At 46.1% G+C, this 20,017-nt stretch overlaps 1 protein-coding gene across 1 annotated transcript in view; it reads right to left on the reverse strand.

Annotated features, from left to right (window-relative positions):
- LOC115374498 (forkhead box protein O6-like) overlaps positions 1-18,980 on the reverse strand; it is a 31,826-nt gene extending 12,846 nt beyond the window's left edge. Inside the window, exon 1 of the mRNA XM_030073455.1 lies at positions 17,632-18,980. Coding sequence (XP_029929315.1) covers positions 17,632-18,126 — 495 coding nt within the window. The 5' untranslated portion in view covers positions 18,127-18,980. The remainder of the gene's footprint in view (positions 1-17,631) is intronic.
- Between the last annotated feature and the right edge of the window lie 1,037 nt (positions 18,981-20,017).

Raw genomic sequence — 20,017 nt, forward strand, 5'->3', positions numbered from 1 at the left:
GGAAAGGGGAGGGGGAAGAGGGGTACTGTAAGTTGTGGAGACGCTGTCTGAGAAGGGAGGGAGAAGGAGGGGTGAAGCTCTCTCTCTCTCTCTCTCTCTCTCTCTCTCTCTCTCTCTCTCTCTCTCTCTCTCTCTCTCTCCGTTTTCTGTCTCTCTCTCCCCAGCATAAGCGGGCCAAACTTGCTCTCAGCTCCTCGACGGGAGACGCTGAAATATTAATCGCCACGCTCCAGCCGCAGACTAGCGAACACAATCGCTTCAAACTCCCACCCTAATGAGTGTGTTCATGAATGGCTAATGGGCACAGATGGGGGGCTGATGGCTGGATAGATCGCGATGGGGTGGTGAGGAAAGGGGAGGCTGGGGTGCGTGGGGGGGGTAAGTGAAGTTTTGGTGGGGTATGGTTATGGAGAGGCAAGGGGGGTCTGAGGGGGGCTGCAGAGGCATGCCATGACCTTTTAAGAGCCTCCTGAAAACTTAATTAAGACTAGCCCCGCACTACTCTTTCTTTCTTCCTTTCACTCTCTCTCTCCCTCTCTCTCTCTCTCTGTCCCACACATCCACTTTACTTCATGCCTCCATGCCTGTATGCACACACACACACACACACAAATATATAATAATAATAATAAAAAAAAAAATCTTCCCCTTATTCTCATTCTCGCCCCTTCTGCTGGCTGATTACCCTCTTGTCCATTACACACACACACACACACACACACACACACACACACACACATCTCAGCTAAATGTACAATAAATTTCTCGGGCTGCTTAAGGAGTCAACATCACAACGACACACTTAGGCTTTGATGAATACACATCCGTTTACCGTGAATGTTAACAAACTTACAGAGTCTCAAAAAAAAAAAAAAAAAAAACATGAATAGCACACATCAATACTGCAGCAGCCCGTATGTCTCTCCAAACCCCCTACATGGATACATCTCAGAGCAAACCTTCAAGGCTCCAAAGAGAGAGAGGAAAAGAAAAAAAAAAGAAAAAAAAAAAAAACAAGAGGGCAGACGGTTTGAGGACCTCAGATGTATTTTTTAGTCGTTTCACCTCAAATGCCGTTTACTTTCACAGAACCGTTTGGTTTCCATCGCACCGCTGGGCCACATCTTAACCTTAGGCCCGCAGGTGATGTAGAACTTCCAGGCCCAAAAGTGACTATTTCACACAGCCTCTTTTAAAACGGGCTCGTGCGCTTAAAGATGTCACAAACGCTGGGATAACACCGAAAAGTGGGTTACCGCGTCTTCCCAGGACCCTCCATTACCATAGAGGCCGCCTATGGATTAAGAGCACCCGGCATGTGGACGCATACACAAGATGCACAGGGGCACACACACACGCAGACACACACACATACATTCACAGCATCTAATTAGAGGAATGGGATACTATGACCTAATTCCTAACCTCTCCTCAGCGGTCGGGATCTGGGATGGGATGGATTAGGGCGGGAAAATGGAAGCTGGTGCAGAGTGGGAAGTATGGGAATGTAAAGGAATAGGCCGTGATGGATAGGGACACACAAGGGATGGATAGGTATGTGTGGAGAAAAAAAAAAAAAAAAGATGATATATGGGGGACACAGAATTAATAGGATTACACGAAGAGACTTGGCAACTGGCAGCATCACAAACTGCTTTCCCTGAGCCTTCAGTCCTGTTCTGCAGCACAAGAGCACCACAGTGCCGGCCAGATAGAACGGATCAAGTGGAGGCGCCGAAAAGGGAATCTTACGTTTTTCGAACAGATATCATAATTTCTACAACTAAAATTTTCACGCCGAGCCTGAAGAGTCGGATGCATAAAACTTAATGACTAAAACGGTGCGTACACACAAACCCGGAGCTATGCGTACACATTCTTCTCATCACATTCATAAAGCCGTGCGTACACATGCTTCTGTTTTATAAATCTCCGTCGTTGTGTAATTGTTTGCACTTGCACCAGCCTAATGCCCACTCCCACAATCAGCCATAAATGGAGGTTGACACACCCCTAATTAGCTCATTTCCATAGAAATACCCGTTGCAGCTCATTCATTTTTTTTTTTTTGTTTTTACACATGGCACCTAAAGAGGACAGCGAGGTCCTTAAACAGCGCCAGAGCCGCCATTGCTGCTTGTCATCGCGCACAGCAATTCCGCACGGCTCAGCATATTTTTAGCGCTCAACGTAATGACTATTAATTGATCACACATGTGCCTCTAAAAAAGTCCACCCACCAGTCCCTCTGTATTATGTGTACGCATGGTGTGAAATATGCGGGAAGGTATGCACACGTTCTTTTTTTTTTTTTTTTATAAATACCAATTTCTGTGTAGAAAATAGCGCATGCATGTTCCTGTGTGTACGCTGTGTTTATACATGTAGCCCCTGGTCGGGTCACATGAGCACCTTAAGAACCGCAGATGATAATTTGGCAAAGCCCCTTTTTGGTAAAATGCAGTGTCACTGAAGTTTGGATTGAAGACGCGAAGCAAATTTGGAAACATGCTGAGTGCTTATTTGACAAAAAAAAAATGTTTCACAAAAATCACTTTATTCACTAATGTGCAGAGTACCTTGGCATGTCATCGTAAAAGAGACGTGTGTGGTCAACATAGAGCATAAAAGAATATGAGCAAAACATTAAACACACAAAAATGTAAAAGCATGTGTAGGCACACAACAGTGAAAAAGAAAAAGCTTTGCGTCTCTTAAAGATGCACCCATATATTTTTGCAAATGTATCACTGCTATACTGTATGTGCAGAGACAGAGAGCTGTGCCACTTTTGCTGTCATTTATCTTTTTATTTACAATTTTGCCTTACCTTTTTTCATCTTTTGATGTCTATGAAGCTGAGCTCCCTCTGCCTTGCATTTTCTGCCATGTTGCTGTGCTGTCATGGCTGGTGTAGCATATGAGTGCTAATTTCCATCCTCGACCGTACACAGTAGCGGCGAAATACTTGCATAACCACAAATATTGGTGCATCTTTGTCAGGAACAATTACATTTCCTTTTGCAAAACAAATAGCACTTCAGAATTATTTGGCTCATTTGAATGGAGACACTCAAATAAGCTCTCAGTTGGCTTTCAAATCACCAGGTTCGCATCTTAGATCCAAATTTCCATTTAAATTGCACTGTCCTGAAAACAGGCTGTGACAAATTAGCATCCGAGGCATGAATGCCGCTCTTGTGACCTGACCCAGCCGCGCCTGGCCACTCTGGCTCCAGACCTTTTTTACCGATGATCACCAGGTAGAGAAAAGATAGTTTACCAGTGAAAAAGGGTGCTGCTACCCTTTAAAGGGTTAAGTTCACACAAAAAGTGTGTCTACTGTGTCTGCCAAGCTGCAAAAACTGTGTGGTGCATTTCATTGATAAATGAATGGCAGATGAATGACACCTGAAACTTTCCATGTCGTACGTATGGAAACAGAAAAAAAAAGGTGATCCCAGTTTTTCCAACATCATCGGTGAACTCTCCATCTGAAATCGATTTCGTATATGCATTATCCTCCCATTATCTCAGTCAAGTCCCCTTTTACATTTGCATTTCTTGGCTGCCTAGTAGTAATTAAAAAACTTTGTCATGCTCACAAAATTGCATAGATCCCTACAGACAGATAGACAGATGGAAATATATGTGCGTGACTATGAGCACCGCTGAGGAGTCTTGTGCTTCTATAGAAGGTGATGGTCACACATTATCTCTCTCTCTCTGTCTCTCTCTCTCTTTCTCTCTCTCTCTCACACACACACACATACATACACATCTGTCAGCAGCTTTGCATGAGCTGATACATGTATGTGAGAAAGCGCTACACCTCAGTGTGCTCTGTGTGTGTGTGTGTGTGTGTGTGTGTGTGTGCGTGTGTGTCACAGCACTCCTGGAAGGGGGCTGCTGCGTTTCCGCCTGAGTGCGACTGTCAGTGGGCATCACTCACCCCGGCAGTGTGGCAGGACGCGAGGATCATTAGTGGAGATGGAGGGAGCGAGAGAGGGAGCAGAATGGAGGGGAGAGTAAAGGAGTAAAGGGGAGAGAGAGAGACAGAGAGAGAGGAAGACAGAGAGAGAGGGAGACGGGGCAGTGACTGGGTGAGTCGGGCAGCTCGTACGTCTTGAGAGCATTACACACACGGCATTGCACTTTCCTTTCAGTCACGCAATCATCCCACCGCGAAGACCCCAGCAAAAAAAAAAACCACCCCTCGTTTCTCCCCTCTGTCACTCTCTGTACCTCCATCCATCTTCCCCCCTTCCACGCTGCATTTCTTATTGACCCTCTCTGTCCCTCCCCATATCTCTCAAGCCGTGCCCTCACTTTAGCACGATGCGCTTCCAGCTCTTTATTCCCCCTCAGCTCCAGATTTATCCCTCCTAACCTCTCTCCATCTCGGCGCATCCCTCCCATTTTCACCCGCTCTCAATCCCGAAGCTTCGGCGTCTCCTCCTCGCACTAAACATCATTGCTACTTGACCTGCTCCAAAACCACGGCAAGGTGAAACAACTGCTCTGCATCGAGTGCATATGGGGCACGGGCGCTTTCCCACTCTGTCCCCGAGTCGCACTCCATTTTCAGTCCGCAGCGTCCCTCGGCACACTGCAGTTGTTTATGTCAGCACTTCACTCTTTCACCCATCGTCTTATTCATTTGTACATCTACCTATCTATCTATCCGTCCGTCTGACACGTTTTGTCAGTATGCTTCATTTACACAGTCACACCGTCTGCCTCTCCCTCTATATCTTCCCTTTCAGTCACTCTCTCTCTCCTGCTAGTCGGACCAATCCCTCTGATCTCCCTCTATCCCTCGGGGTCTTTGACCTGTGCCGAGATGCTCTGTGCTGAATATCAGAATCAACATGGCTGACATTTAACAAGCATAATGGTAAACACCGGCGTGTATCCCTGCACAAAGCTAGCCGTGTTAGCATGAGTGCTAATTCTCCCCTGTGCAGCGGCGCGCTTACTCAGTAGCTTCCCTGGCTTGAATAATTTCTCAGGATCCATCTGTTTGCTTTATCGTTGTTGCGTTTAACACAAACAGATTATTCTGTACCACATTTGTCCCGATGAAACATTTGTGAGAGAGCTCGGTTTTGGCACCTGCTGTTCGTGTAGCTTAGCACAGATCTAGCCCCGCTGATGACTAATAGTGCAGCGGCTATTGTGAGGTTAAGTGATGCAATCTGGCCGCATGCCAGCCGCGCTTGCAATGAGATTGAGGGTTTTGGATAACGCGGAGTCAGAAATGAGACTGGCATTTCAACATCTGCACCGCCAGCACGTGACTGACCAGGTGCAACAGAGACTAAGCTAAAAGCTACAAGGCAAGAGGGCCGCCGAGGACTTTTGGCTTTTGGAGATGTTTGCAAATGACTCACAGGGCCCATTTGACTTTAAAATGGGCCTTTAAATTTGACGCTTTTACCTTGCAGAGAGGGAGATTTGGCAATTTCAGTGTAATTGCCCGTCTCTGTGGTCATATAGGATAATTCTTCCAGCCCCCTAAATCCTTCTCTCTGCTGCACATCCCCACCCATCCTCCTCTCCTGCACTTTCCATTCCCTCGTCGAAGGCAGGTAAGCGTCCCAGCTGGTGCTCACTCTGCCCTCCACCATATCCTCTATCACTTGGTTGGTGCATGCACACACACATGCGCACACACCAATCTCTCTGGACACTTATCTCTTTATCTTTCTCTCTCACACACACATACACAACCTCCCCTGCACTGATAGGCCCTCACACATGACCTTTCCCTAATCACCATTTGAGACAGACACAATTACACACACACACACACACACACAGCCACAGAGACACACAAACACCAGAAGCACACACATGTGCCTTGACCCTAGCAGCATCCCCGCAGCGCTCTCCTTGCAGCTCCTCGCCACTCATCTAGATCTCTCCCCAGCCAGTCTTGGGGCACGGATCACTTGTAAGGATTTGAGAAAAGACTTAGCTAAGCTGATTGCTAAGGGGGGGAAACAAATTACCGTTGCACAACTGCGTAAAACCTTCTTGGGTCATGGTCTGCCTTATGTAATAGATTGTGTGTGTTTGTGTGTGCATGCCTGTGTGTATGTGTGTGTGTGTGTGTGTGTGTTCTCGAAATATAACCCCACCCCCCCCCCTCGCTACCCCACCCCATTTACCCATTTTGCACTAATTGAGGGATCTTTTTTCAGAAGCTGTTATTGCACGCATTTAATTATTTATTTTGACAGGAAGCAATCTGGTGGCTAGTGAAGAGACTGTGTGTGTGTGTGCACGCGTGTGAGGGTGTGTGCGTGCATGCGTGTGTGTGAAAGAGAGAGAGAGAGCAAGAGAGAGAAAGAGAGGGATGGAGAGCCAGAACGAGACGAGGTCAGTTTAGCTTTTGGGTAAATGTGTGTGAGAGCACAGCACTATACTGTAGGCTGCTCTACTGTATGTCTGGGGGTCTTTGCGTGTGCGACCAGTATAGAAGTTTTCTCTGTCTGCGTGAGTGTGTGTGTGTGTGTGTTTGTGCGTGTGTTGTATCTCAGAGTGTATGGCTTTCTGAGTGCAGTGGGAGTGCACTAATGGACGCACACTTGAGCTGAAGTGCGCAGAGTGTAGCTGAAGTGCAGCCAAGTCTGGCTTCCAGTCCTGCTTGGAAGCCCTAATCTACTCTGTACTATTCTAGCTCTCTTACTCTCTTCTCTCTCCATTTTCCTCATTCTCCTCTTCTTGCCTCTCTATCATTTAATATTTTCTCACTCCATCCCCTGTTCATTGACTCTGCCTCCCTCTCTCCCGGTTGTCTCCCTATTAATCATTTTCTCCCGGTGCTTCCGAGAGCGAAGATGCAGATCAGTGCTGCCACCATCACCACGCAGCCATGGACTTGCCTTTTTTCTTTGTCCCCCCCCCCACTGTGCAGTGAAGAGAGTGAAATAAGGAAAGACGACACACCACCACCAGTAGTCTTGACCTTTATCAAGCTTCCAGCGCCTGAGGCAGGGTGAATGAGACATTAAGAAAATGACTGAGCATTATTAACCCCTACACGCGCCCACATGCACACTGTCTGGTTGGAACAGTGGGCCTGTTGCCTCGCTTCTTGGCCGGCACAGCTCTGACAGCTGAAGATAAGTCAAAGCCAGATGATAAAACAGGGATTTACACTTATTCATTCAGGCTCACGCCACTTCAGATGAAAGAAAAGAATCGGGGTACTGCCCTGCCAGCGAACGCTGTGCAACTGTGATTGAACCATTGTCATGTTGCAGCTTCCCGACCCTACTGCAGATGCCAAGTCCTGTTGAGAATTGATGCTTCATCATAAACCGACCACTGAAGTTCTCCAGATGATGCATCAGCCTGTGAGGAAAAGGCTAAACCTGTGAGGGCCAGATGTTAACCCTGGCTACTGCAGTCCCAGCCAAGCTGCACTTGCAGTGACAGATTCTGTCTCATCTCTCTCTTTCATTCTCCCTCCCTTTTTTGCCTGCGTGCACGTGTGTGTGCCTGGTGCATGTGCATGTGTGGCCATCAGTCTGCTCCAGTCAATCAATGAGCAGAGACAATTCCCCGAGTGACATTTACAGAGAAGAAAGGGAGCCATTTATCACTTTAGTTTGGGATAATAAAAGAATGACTGAATGAGCCAGTGAGAGAAAGACAGAGAGAAAGAGAGGGAGAAAAAAAAGATGAAAAGTGGATTTCAAAAGCACATGAAAGGGGCAGGAGAAATGAGCGAGGGAAGAGGGAAATGAGTGATAAAAAGGCTACTTTGTGGGCAAGACTGAGAGTGTGAAATAGAACAAGTGAGGAGAGAAGAGATGGCAGAGAGTGACTGACAGTGAAAAGAGAGAGAGAGAGAGAGAGAGCACGAGAAAGGAGAATAAAAAAGCCCGGGGTACAGAGAGAAAAAACACAGAGACAGAAGAGAGGGGATAGAGAAAGGCTCTCAGCACCGAGACAACGAGAGAGAGAGAGAGAGGGGGGAAAAGAGATAGGGAGAGGAAAAAAACGAGGCTCTGAGAGAAAGAGAAAAGGGGAGAGACAGTCAGAGACAGAGAGGCAGACGTGCTGGGTTCATTCAGGGCTATGTGCCGACTCGGAGTTCAGACCTCACACGGTCAGCATACTAAACACTGGACCCAGTGTCCTGACCCAGATTCATGCCACTGACATACAAATCCATTTGGGAAAGGAAGGCTTTCACTCCTCTTCTCCACACTGTACCTCGACAGCCAAAACCTCCCAACCCCCCGGCCCCAAAAGGCCAGCTGGTCTCGCAGTCACCTCATAACCCCGCAACCTCACCACAGCCCTGTAGCCTCCCCATACATATGTTGGCTCCCACACAGATTTGCTCACACATGGGTTGCCTTACACATACAAATGTACACACCTGGGCGGACACAGGCACACCCACTCATGCAGCACAGGAGTTATTTCATCCAAGGTCAGTTTTCCTCTTTTCAGCTCAGGTGGGGTTGACATTACGACTCAGCAGGGCGTCGTGCCGGTTCCTGACCAGCCGCTACCTGAGGTGACCTCCCCAGCTCCATCCATCAACCACGGGCGCTCGGTTCAGGCGGGGCATATCCACCGGCCATTAGCATAACAAGCATCTCTCTCGAACATAACTCTCACTCCTCCTCCTCTCCTTTTTCTATCCACCTGCTCCAATCTGTCAACGTTAACTACATTTCCCTGTATGAGGTGGCTCCCTCCATCACCCTCCGGGACCGCCAAGCCAAGGGGAGCTCAGGTAAACTGATAGACAGCCCTTACACACCCTTCTTCCCCCCGCCCTCAATCCTTTGCCGATCCTGACAGGAGCTTGATGGACAGGCAGGGAAGAGCGAGAGACCTGGCACGTGGCTGCCAGAGACGGTCCGGAGATGGAGCATTGTGAAATACACCGTTTAGCCTGGCATACATCATCTCGTTCTCTGGGACACACACCCACGGCAGTATCTGTGCGCGCCAACACACACGCCAATGCACACATGCATTTGCACACATGCACGCGCCCGCGGCCATCAATCCCCTGCATACAGGAAGAGATATCCGAAGAAGAGAAAAATTGAATTAGGAAATACGGGCACCATGATTTGTGGGAAAGGAGTTTTTGTGGCCGGGAGAGAAATACAGCTTTGAGCGCACTTCATCTTAGCATGACCAAAGAGCAAGAAGTGTCTGCGTTGTTTATCTAAGACCCCCGTCTTGTAACAATGGCTTGGTTTGAAATATTCATATACATGTATGACAAGATCAGGCCCATTATGTTGCTTTCTCAGTGGGGCTTCAATGAATGGACTGAATGGAGAGCCATCAGTCAATGTAAATTATGAAGACACGATGCATTACATAAGCCTATAGATGGGCATAAAGAGGAGTATTATCATAGTGGCGATATCAATCATGGCAACACACATTCTATAGTGTCATCTCTATGATAATACGCTATAGGCTATTCCAAGGATAAAACCACCATTATAATATTTCACAAAGCATACAACCAAAGGGAAATGCTGTACACGATGTGCAGTGTACGCCATAAAACAGTACGACCCTTTTGTTTTAGATGGATCGTTACGCATGGCATACAATCACAATTAAATGTAAATCACATACAGTATGTGTTCATGCAACCCGCCATACCATATCATATAACCTGTACTGTATATCACATCTTTGTGTTGGCCTACAAAAGAAAACAACACATTCCATAGTGATGCGTCAACAGCGTACGCTCTGTATCAAATCAGAAATATATGAGGTGCATCTTCAAGTACAAATAAAAATAGCGTGTTTGTCGTATGCTGTGGCTGTTAAGGTATGCGCTAATATGGCGTAGGCTAGCCCGGGGCCGTTGTGCTGTGGTAGGGGTGAGTACTGGAGACGGAGCAGAACAGAGTGGGGAAGAGGAGGCCCTGTAGTGGCAGAGAAAGAGACAGAGTCGACCCAGCGTGACTACCGCCTGCCTGAGTGGAGCAGCCTGCCTGCAATTAAGGTGGAATCAGGGAGAAATCTGCGCTGCCTTGATAATGAGCCTCGTCTGAATTATTAACGAGAGCTGTTCCCCCGGGACCCAGGCTCCCACTGAGCCCATCAACCCCCCCAACACACACACACACTCACACACTCAAACACACACACACACACATACTCAAACACACACACATACAGGGAAAAGGGAGAGAAATACACATACTATACTCAGAAATACCCGTGCACACACACACACACACACACGCACATGTGCACACACACAATTACAATCACGTATTACACACACCGGCATAGATGAGCAACAAGCATGGCACTTCGCACACACACACACAGACAGACATTTCTAGCACCACAAAGGCTCACTCAGACACACATTTTATTCATGCGCTGAAGTGCGTACACCAAACCATTTACAACACCGGTAACATGCACAACATTTCTCTAGGACAAAATAACTTCATCCTCTGCCGCCAGAAAAGAGCAGAAACGGAGGCATTTCTCTGTATTAGAATAAGCTACTTCAGCGTAGCACTTGACTGAATTTGCCAATGCCAAATATGTCACTCAGAGAATCCTCTTGATATTTGAATCATGTCCATTCAGCCTGTTACACTGATCAAGTATGTATAACAACAATGGGCATTTGCTGAACCATAATGCATTATCAAAACATTAAAAGGTAGACGTGGCATCTCTCAGATATTAGCCATTTACTGGATGACGAGTCATTAATTGGATATGATTCATTTGTAAAATATTTTCTATTTTCTGTTACTGTTCTCTGTATTTTGTCTTATTTCCCAAAATAACTCTTTTTTTTTTTAATGAAGAGTTTTGGGATAACAATATGAAATCATGAAATGTCCTTACAAATGCAAAAGTCTACTTAGACTATTTAAAACAAACAAAAATACTTGTAGTTTTTTCATTAATTCCTCAGCTAAGTGTGTGGTTAGATGGCTCTCTCACAGTGGATATATTTGTAACACTGCACTTTATAGGGTGTATTGTGTATTGTTGTTGTTTGTTTTTTTACAGTTCTGTTTTACACCCCTATATAAATCTTTCTATCTATCTATCTATCTATCTATCTATCTATCTATGTAGATAGATAGATAGATAGATAGATAGGCATTTCAATATATGGTAAGTAGCTGAAATGCAGTGACTCCAACTCCAGCTTCACTACAATCTGGGTATTGTGGACGTATGCCTATAAGTCATTGTTTGTAAAGCAACACTGGCAGCATGAATATCCTCCCAGAAAAGAAGACCTCTTTCTGCCCTCCTGTCCTCTCCTCTCCCCTCCCCCATGTCACAACCTCCTTCCTGAAAATAAAAAGAGATGTGTTCTAATGATCCAGCAGTGTTGTAACACTGCAAGCCGTCCCATTTCCATCCCATCTCTATGACACCAAACTTATAAGCCTCAGAGAAACACACCAAAGGCTGTCCGGGCAGCTGTAAAGGCTTCTGCCAAAAATCCGCAGACACTTACCAAACTGAGCCACACCTCCCAAGTAAGCCAATCCCCGAAAGTCAGACAGGTTTCAAAACAAATCAGACAGCAAAACAGCACCACAGAAAGTCACTTCCGCCCTCAGTAGGCCCCCCTCCTCTTCCAAAAATGGCTCACCCCACCCAGAACAGAGTGTTCCTCCATGGGTGGTTTGGGGAGGCACAAGTGTTGTGTGTATATGAGTGTGTGTCTGTGTGTGTGTTTGTGCCAGAGGGAATAGTGGAAACCATCACCCTAAATAGTGCAATGGGAAAAAATGAGAATTTCACTACGCTTCACTATGCTTCTTCATTTTAGGAAAAACTGAACTGCGAAGAGTATTTAATATTCTGAAGAATGTCACCAAACGGCTGTAAAAGGCAGAGCCATGGGTAATAGGCTTGGTAAGAAATGCTTCAACAGCTGAAGTACAGTTCAGCTGAGAAGAACATCCAAATTAGTTCAACCCTGTCGAATTGGGAACTTGACGTTCTCATCCCCTTGTATTCTGCTCCAAAAGACCCAGTAGCCGAGAGGAATCGAGCTGGGGAAAATCCGGCATTGTTATCCTATTATCTCTGAGATAATGTGAGATATGAGATTTCTTTTAGATAAGGGGAGGCATGCTGCTTAAGGCGGTCTAGATTACTGACAGGAGACTGCTAAAGCTCAAAATCCTGACGCCAAAGCTCCCTTGAGAAAGACTCCTCACCTCAATTGGCCCCTGCACCAAAAACCACTGAGACAGAAAGAATGTATAGAATGTCTAATGTATATGAGACAGAGAGAGAAAAAGAGGGAGTAAAAAAAAAGAGAGAACACAACGTGGTTGTCTGTGAGATGGAGTGATAAGAGAGAGCGAAGTAATATCAAAGGCAAAATTATATTGTTTTTCATATTACTGTCTCCTGATCACTGTCTCCCATATTTGAATGCGTGCCAGTGCTTTGGTAATTTGCATGTACATTAATCATTTTCAGTGAGAAATGAACTGCCACGGCTCCCTGAAGGCTGCTGGGGAAAGGCGGTGAGAACAGGCTTCTTGGCATCAGATACCCGGCTCAACCTGAATATACTGCCTGAACCCAACCTGGCTCTGGCTGCAAGAGCCAAGGGGAGATGTAAGGTGCTCATAATCCCACACCATAAATCTGTCCGGCGTGCATCATATGCTCTCATTTTGGGAGTGTGTGAGCATGTGCGTGTATGTGTGTCTGTCTCACTCTCAAATTACTCTGCTCCCAGGAGCCAAGAGAGAGGATAAAATATGAATCAGCTGAAGTCTAGGATAGTTTCCAGTCTCTCCAGACTCCTCACCCATCATCGAGCGACACTAGCAGGCACGCATGCACGCACGCACACACACACACACAGAACCACAAAGAGGCAACCACACAACAGACACATGCACGCATTCCTACACACTCTGAAAGTTTCAAGTCTCGCCACTCATGCTAAGCTTCTGTCAAACACACTCTCTACTGCACATTTGACATTCATATCCCTCATATTTGCCAAGTGTCTCTCTACTGCAGCTGCCGAAGCCCTCGCATAGTGACAAGATTACGAGAGTCTGTCTGTCTCTTTACCTATAAATCAATTAGATAAAGTGATATGATCCAGGCGTGTTATAAATTTGGCTGCCTGTGGAGCCAGGGGTTATGTTGCTTTACTAAAGATAACACTATAAACCCACACCTTCTGAAACATCTGTCTTTGTCTCCTCTTCATTTTCTCTCTCTTATACTTTTGTCTCTCCTCTTCACTGGCTCCCTCACCTACTTTTCCTCTGCCCTAAAGTCACTCTCCCTTCCTTGCCGTCTCTATCTCGGCACCCCTTCTCATATTTTTCTCTCTCCCTCTCTCTCTTTTGTGCACCATCTTTCTGATTTGGCTGATTTCTGTCAAGAGGGGAGCCTCCTGACCCTTTGCCCTGCTGGCCCTGCACAGACCGCTACCTAAAGACACGTTATAAATAACAGCCTAGTCACTTTGGATTAGAGCATCTGAGTGACTGCCTGGCACCCACGCCGACCTGACGCGCAATCCCCTGGCATCTGACTGCCCTGAGCCCCAGCAGAGGCCTTGCACACAACAAACACACAGCCAGAAATACACGCAGGCGTACACAGAAACAGTGTTGTACATGCAGGCAAGCAAAAATACACAACTCCCAACGAGATGCACTGTACTTCCCATCATATGCAGTGACACAGAAATCTGACAACATCCTAGAGACACACAAACTCGACAACATATATCACACGCACATATGTATAGAGATACACGTACAAAACACACAAAAGGCATCACAAATACCCTTTGTCACCCATTGATGAATCTCTAAATTATTTATGTATGCAACCCATAACTACCCATGCTGACAGTCACATAATATAGCAGCCCCTCGCCTATAACAAAGGCATTATCCAACCTCCTTGAAGTAAATGAAGTTCTGAGCACCTACAGGGCGATCCCCACACCAAGGCCCCTTTAAACCCCACCATTAGAAGCATTAGGGAGTCAAGAGCTAGACTGTGCACCATTCTCTGCAGTGACATGCTGTCAGACCAATCAGTGGGCCCAAACACACACGCCTATAGAAGTAGACAGCCCCTCCCCCCTGCACTAGCCCCGACAAAGACACACACACCACTACCCACCCTGATGCTTTGTTGCAATTGACATGTGCTTCTCCCACGCACGCAGGCCTGTATTATCTCTCTCTCACATACACACATACACACACGAATATACATGCACATGCACCCTCAGATGCTTGCAGTCAAGTAAAATTGCCTGTGCGTTATATAAACACACGCAGGGTTTCACAATCAATTGATAACTTTAATTCCACATCATGCTCATTTCTAGTTTGTATCAACTAGCTTACAGAGCATTAGAAAATGAGGGCCAGTGAAGTTAGTGCTAATCCGCGGTGTAGTAACTGGAAAAACTAGTTAGTGTACGTGGCAGAAAGTGTGAGAGGATTCACAAGCACCATTCCAGGTAACATCCCTCCAGTAAGGAAGTGATTAAGAAGCCATGACCTCAAAATAGTGCAGCCTTCCTAGAAGTCAGAAGCTATCGTGTATTTGTAGGAGCTTATTGGTACTGTCTGTGGGTTCTGGCTGTGTAGCACCCATCATCAAGCTAGAATTATGTCTTTGCCAACAGGAGCGCTGGCAGCTTAATTTACAATACACTGTCTGCTTTTAGAGATTACTATCCTAGAACCATCACATACAGGCCAGTTTTGATAAACCGTCTCTAGCTGGTCCTTTGCTTTTAGTTGTCCTTCCCCCCACCCCCAGCCCTCCTACGCAAACTGCCAAGCCATACCATTTCATTTCATTTCATTTCATCAGCAGCTTACCAACAATTTTGCGTCTTTTATCTTTTTTCTTTTTTTCCCCCCTCCCGCAACAGAAAAAAAAAAACAGACTGTTTCACATCAAATGCATTGCCGGTGCATGATATTATTGATTGAGATGAAAATGTAGCGGGTGATGCAAGCAGTCTTTTCCAACTCGCAAATAATAACACTGTTATCAAATATAATTGCCTGGTATGATTGTAAAATTACATTTATGAGAGTGCATCTGTTCTGTATGCAAGTAAGGAGGGAGATAACATGATTTTAGTACACGGATGCGTGAAGTGACTTTAAATGTGTGGCTTGATAGTTCATGTTGACTGGTGGAACACAACTGACCTTGTCTAACTTGGTATTACAAGCTGACTGTGCCTCAGGCTCCCCATACATACAATCCTGCAATTAATCTCTCCTAAAACATATAATTTTCAGTGGCTTATTGTTGAACCCCTTTTATTTAATGCCTATCTTAATGAAATCATTTGCAAGCAAATTCCTTGTAATGGAGTGCAAAACATGGCCTTGCAACACTGTGGAAAAAGAAAGATTTATGGACCCTCTACCCATAATCTTGACAAAAATATTTGTGTATGTGCTAATAAACCTTCTACAGGGCTTCATTAACTATTCAAAATCTTTCTAATTTTAGTGCAAGTCTTATTTTTCCAGGCAGGTTCACTAAAAGGCAAGCTGAACACATTCTTATTTATTGCAACAGCCTAGGTGGGTAGTTGCATCAGGAGGGAGAGTTGCACACATACACCTATGCTGCGGTGTGCACTTATTTCCATCTACTGTATAGGTGGTTTCTGACTGTGAGATGAACATGTGACTTCTAAGTGTATGTTTACATTACAACTGTGTCTGACTGAAACCAGGTCAGCCCTGTTACTGACATTACGGCTGCCTGCTTTAAACGACTTACCTAATCCCCTGTCATTACCTGGAATGGGCCCCATGTCTCGCCTGTGGCCTGAAATAGCCCCGGACCTCAGACTTCCACCGTCAAACCCCCTAATTTGAAGTTTCGCAAATAGCAGACTGGGACATTGGTGCTAAAGATATACTGTAGTGGGCCTGTGGCTGAACTGTTAGCTTTAGGTGTTGGCACAAGTACAAGGATAATGAAACTAAGTCTACCTGCAGACACACCTTAACAGAGTTCAGTTTATTGGGACGGGCTTAAGGCGTCCATCAGGTGCTAGTGATTAAGGCTGGGGCTAACACAGGGGACTCAACCATAACCCGTGACAGGGTTTGCCTTATGCAACAGCAACACAACAAGTTTTGTCAAAAAAAAAAAAAAAAAAAAAAACATGTTCCACAGAAGGAAGTAAACATGAATGCGCAGTATGCTGTAATACAATCTCTCATGTCATAGCCTCCAGCTTACAGTAAGGACACACGCCACCTTTGAGGTCTCCGATTATGAAGAAAGAGTAATGTGGTGACATGAATGACACGCTTAGACAGGTCTGCTGCCATTTGGGTAAATGAGTGGGAATCGTGATACAGCTAAGTCAGGTTTGCATTAGAGATGCTTCAGAATTTCTTCCTGTAAATATTTAATGGGATAAAATGAGCAATAAGCATTTGAGCACTGGCCAATGTGAAAAGTTGCCTCCCTTTTTGGAATCAGCCCCGTTTAGTGGTTTTGCTTTATAGGAAACAGAGATCCTCCAATCCCACATATGATGTCATGTGTTATCCAGGAACTATGTGAAAAACTAGACAGTCTAGAGCAGAAATTTTGGAAAACTGACAAAGTGTTCACTAAGGCCTCTTACATAGCCTCTAACTCTCCAGTTTCCGTGCTGTAGAAGTGACAGGCTTTTCAGGTGTAAACTTAACATGTCTTGATTCTGTCTGACATTCAAGGTCTCATCTCCGAGAGATCAAGACAAGCACTGCTGCCTTGCTGATTTCCCTATCCCTTCTCCCTGTCCTGAGATGGTCATAATGAATAGGAACAAGATGAGGCGAGGAGAGGAGAGGAGAGGCTGATAACATGGGCAGACATCCAGGAGGTTACTCTAGGCTCACAGCCAGACAAGCAGCGGTGGTGGAGTGTGGTCAGTTGAGATCCCCCGTTTGAATATTTACATTGTGGACAGCTGACCTGTGACCAGCTACAAGTATCCCTCTGGTGATTCTTGCATTTGTTTGGGAGAGATAAGTGGAAGACAATAAGTAATGCCTCTGTGCATGAATACACATGGAACATCTCCCTGTATTTATCTGCCACCTGTAGTCGGAGCTGGCATGAAAAGAAATCATTACAACCATTGTGTCGCCATGCGCCCTCCTGGTCATGGGATTTCAGGTACTACTACAGCGGCTGCTGCCCATCATAATCTATAGAGCTCTGCAGCTGGGATGAGCAAAGCCTTGTCACTCACACACACACACACACACACACACACACACACACACACACACACACACACACACACACACACACACACACACAGCAAGAGCCACTACTCCAGTCTATTACATCCCGCCACCAATGATCTATTAGAGTGACTGACGGCAGTAATGAACTAAGACAAGATAACGCATGGCACCATTCATGCGTAACCAACGCGGGATCCCACGGTGACATGCGTATGGCATGAGGGGTGAAAGATTCATAATGGCTTACTGAGTAGAAATGATACTGAATGTTATCACAAGACACTGTGTGATTAATATGTCAAATTCCCTTCGTAGAGGCACGTGTGTTTTTCACAACTCGTATTCGCCTTACCTTCCATCCAGCTGAGCTATTACTGTCGCCCTTATCCTTGAAATAGGGCACATAGCGGACCATCCAGTCGTATATCTGTGACAGCGTGAGTCTCTTTTCTGGGGTGCTTTCAATGGCGCGGGTGATGAGATCCGCGTAGGACTGGTTGCCCCATGCGTTCCGCCGTGAAGATTTGGCTTTGCGCAACTGTCCAGTCACATCGAGCGCCGCGCCAGCCAGGCATGGGTGCGTCGCGCCTGTGGGTGCCGGGGCGCCGGCTGGATGCTTCAGCTCTCCCGGCGTTCCACCCACCAGCCCGGCTCTGCAAGCCGGGATGTCCTCCGGTTCCACCTTGATGTTGGCCAGTGGAAGACCCCCACTGACCTCATGTCCACCGGGGAAATCCTCCGGGCAAGGCATTGGCCAGGTGCATGAGCGAGGCCGGCTTTGCGGCTCGAAATCCGAATCAATATCAACCTGATGAGCCTCTAATTCGTCGTCCTCCATCATCAACATTTACCCTTCAGTTGATATGGAATAAATCGATAGTAGAGAGCGTGGGGGAAATACCTCCACGATTCCCGCACTGTGTTTGATACCACTTCACGCTTAAATCCGCCTCGTAACAGGGATATTAAGCCTACAGTCTGATTCAATAAGTAGCCCAACAATTCACCGGAGAAGATGGTTGTGGAGATGGATCATGTTGAATGCAAGCAAAATCACAGCCTCGCGTGTAAAGATAAGAGAAGTAATAACAATAATAATATTATTTCGTCCATTTTACCTGGAGTAATAGGTCCGACGCTGATTCAAATGTTGATTATTTGATAGTCTACATCACCTCAAGACAGTCAGCCCAAAATGCCTGTCAGAGTCAGTCATAGGGGCTTTTCAATCCGGTTGCAGCAACAGATGATATTTCAGATAAGGAGCATATTTGCAGGCAGTCGTCGATAAATTCCTCCAGAAGACAACAGGAAGAATGGAAAAGGGAAATATCACCAGGGCTGTGTAGGGAGCATCCACTGAAGCGATAATGCGTGATTACCGTGAATTATTAAATCTTCCAGTCTACACGGATTAAGCTGGCAGTGGCACATTCAAGTCCATTCAGGCTGAACAGCACCCAACTGTCTGCAATTATAATGAAGAGGCGTGCGCATGTGACGAATCGATAAAATCCCAGTCCGAAAAATAAGAAAAAAAAAATAGCCCGGCAATCAAATCTTTTATCCACTTTTCACGTTGGTAAAATTGGCTTTTATCACACCTCCTCCTGCTCCCTTATCCCCCCTGCCTTTTTCTCACTCTCAGATCCCACACATGTTCTCATTTGCTTACAACTCGTTCCGTCGATGTGAACCGAGGATGACGCGCCGGCGCTGTAGTGGAGATGCTGCCAATTGGAGTGCGCTCACGAAATCAATACTCTCCGAGCATGATTACAGCGAAATCCCTAACTCTCTCTCTCTCTCTCTCTCTCTCTCTCTCTCTCTCTCTCTCTCTCTCTCTCTCTCTACCTCCATTATGAAAGGGGGTAGCAAAATCCAAATTCTTAATCAAAACTCTGCATAATGATATTTCTGGCGGAGCACCACACACCGGTTCTTTGTGTGCCAGTCTCACCATCCAGTCGTGATAATACAGACATAATACAGACAACTGTAAGAGAGAATTCCTGCAGAATTTCGAGGGATGTATTTAATAAAATACTCAGACTAATATTCCCATTATAAATTGTCCGGCGCACGTTAGTTCATTATCCAAATGCCCTTCGGGGAAACCTCAGGGTGCGCAAGAGGCTTCACCTCTGCTGATACGTGCAACTCAGTTAGTGTAATTTCTATACCGATTAGACAGATTTAGTCCGGATTAAGTGAGATTAGATAGCCCCAGATTTTAATCCGAGAAGAGTGAAGGGAAATGGGACTTTTCAGGTGCCAGGGATGAAAAATCATCTCTGCTTCACTTCAATCAAAGTGAGGAATCGCACTTGAACATTATCTTAGGAAATCACATTTGCCAAGCCTCTGAACCACCAGAGAAGCTGCCGTGGAGGGATGCGGCGCTCTCTGACCCATGTGCGCAATTATGCAGACTGCTACTCTGACCGAGGGGATTCCACCCACTGTACCCCCCCACACTTCCGCCCACGCGCGAAAGATGACAGGAAGGCGGGCTCACAGACCCAGGTGCTCCAATGCCATTGGTTGCTATAAATCTGGGGCGATTTTCTGTGTTTTACCGTTGAAATGTGGGGTTGTTACTCTGGTACTGTGCCTTAACCACATTTCTCCGGGGAAGATGATGTGGTGAGATGATCTGATGAGATTGCTTGGTGCTCAATAGTTTTCTGTGTCACATTCATACGGTTACACCCATTTGCACCCAATACCCAGCGATG

The sequence above is a fragment of the Myripristis murdjan genome, chromosome 16, assembly GCF_902150065.1.
Source record: "Myripristis murdjan chromosome 16, fMyrMur1.1, whole genome shotgun sequence".
Lineage (NCBI taxonomy): Eukaryota > Metazoa > Chordata > Actinopteri > Holocentriformes > Holocentridae > Myripristis > Myripristis murdjan.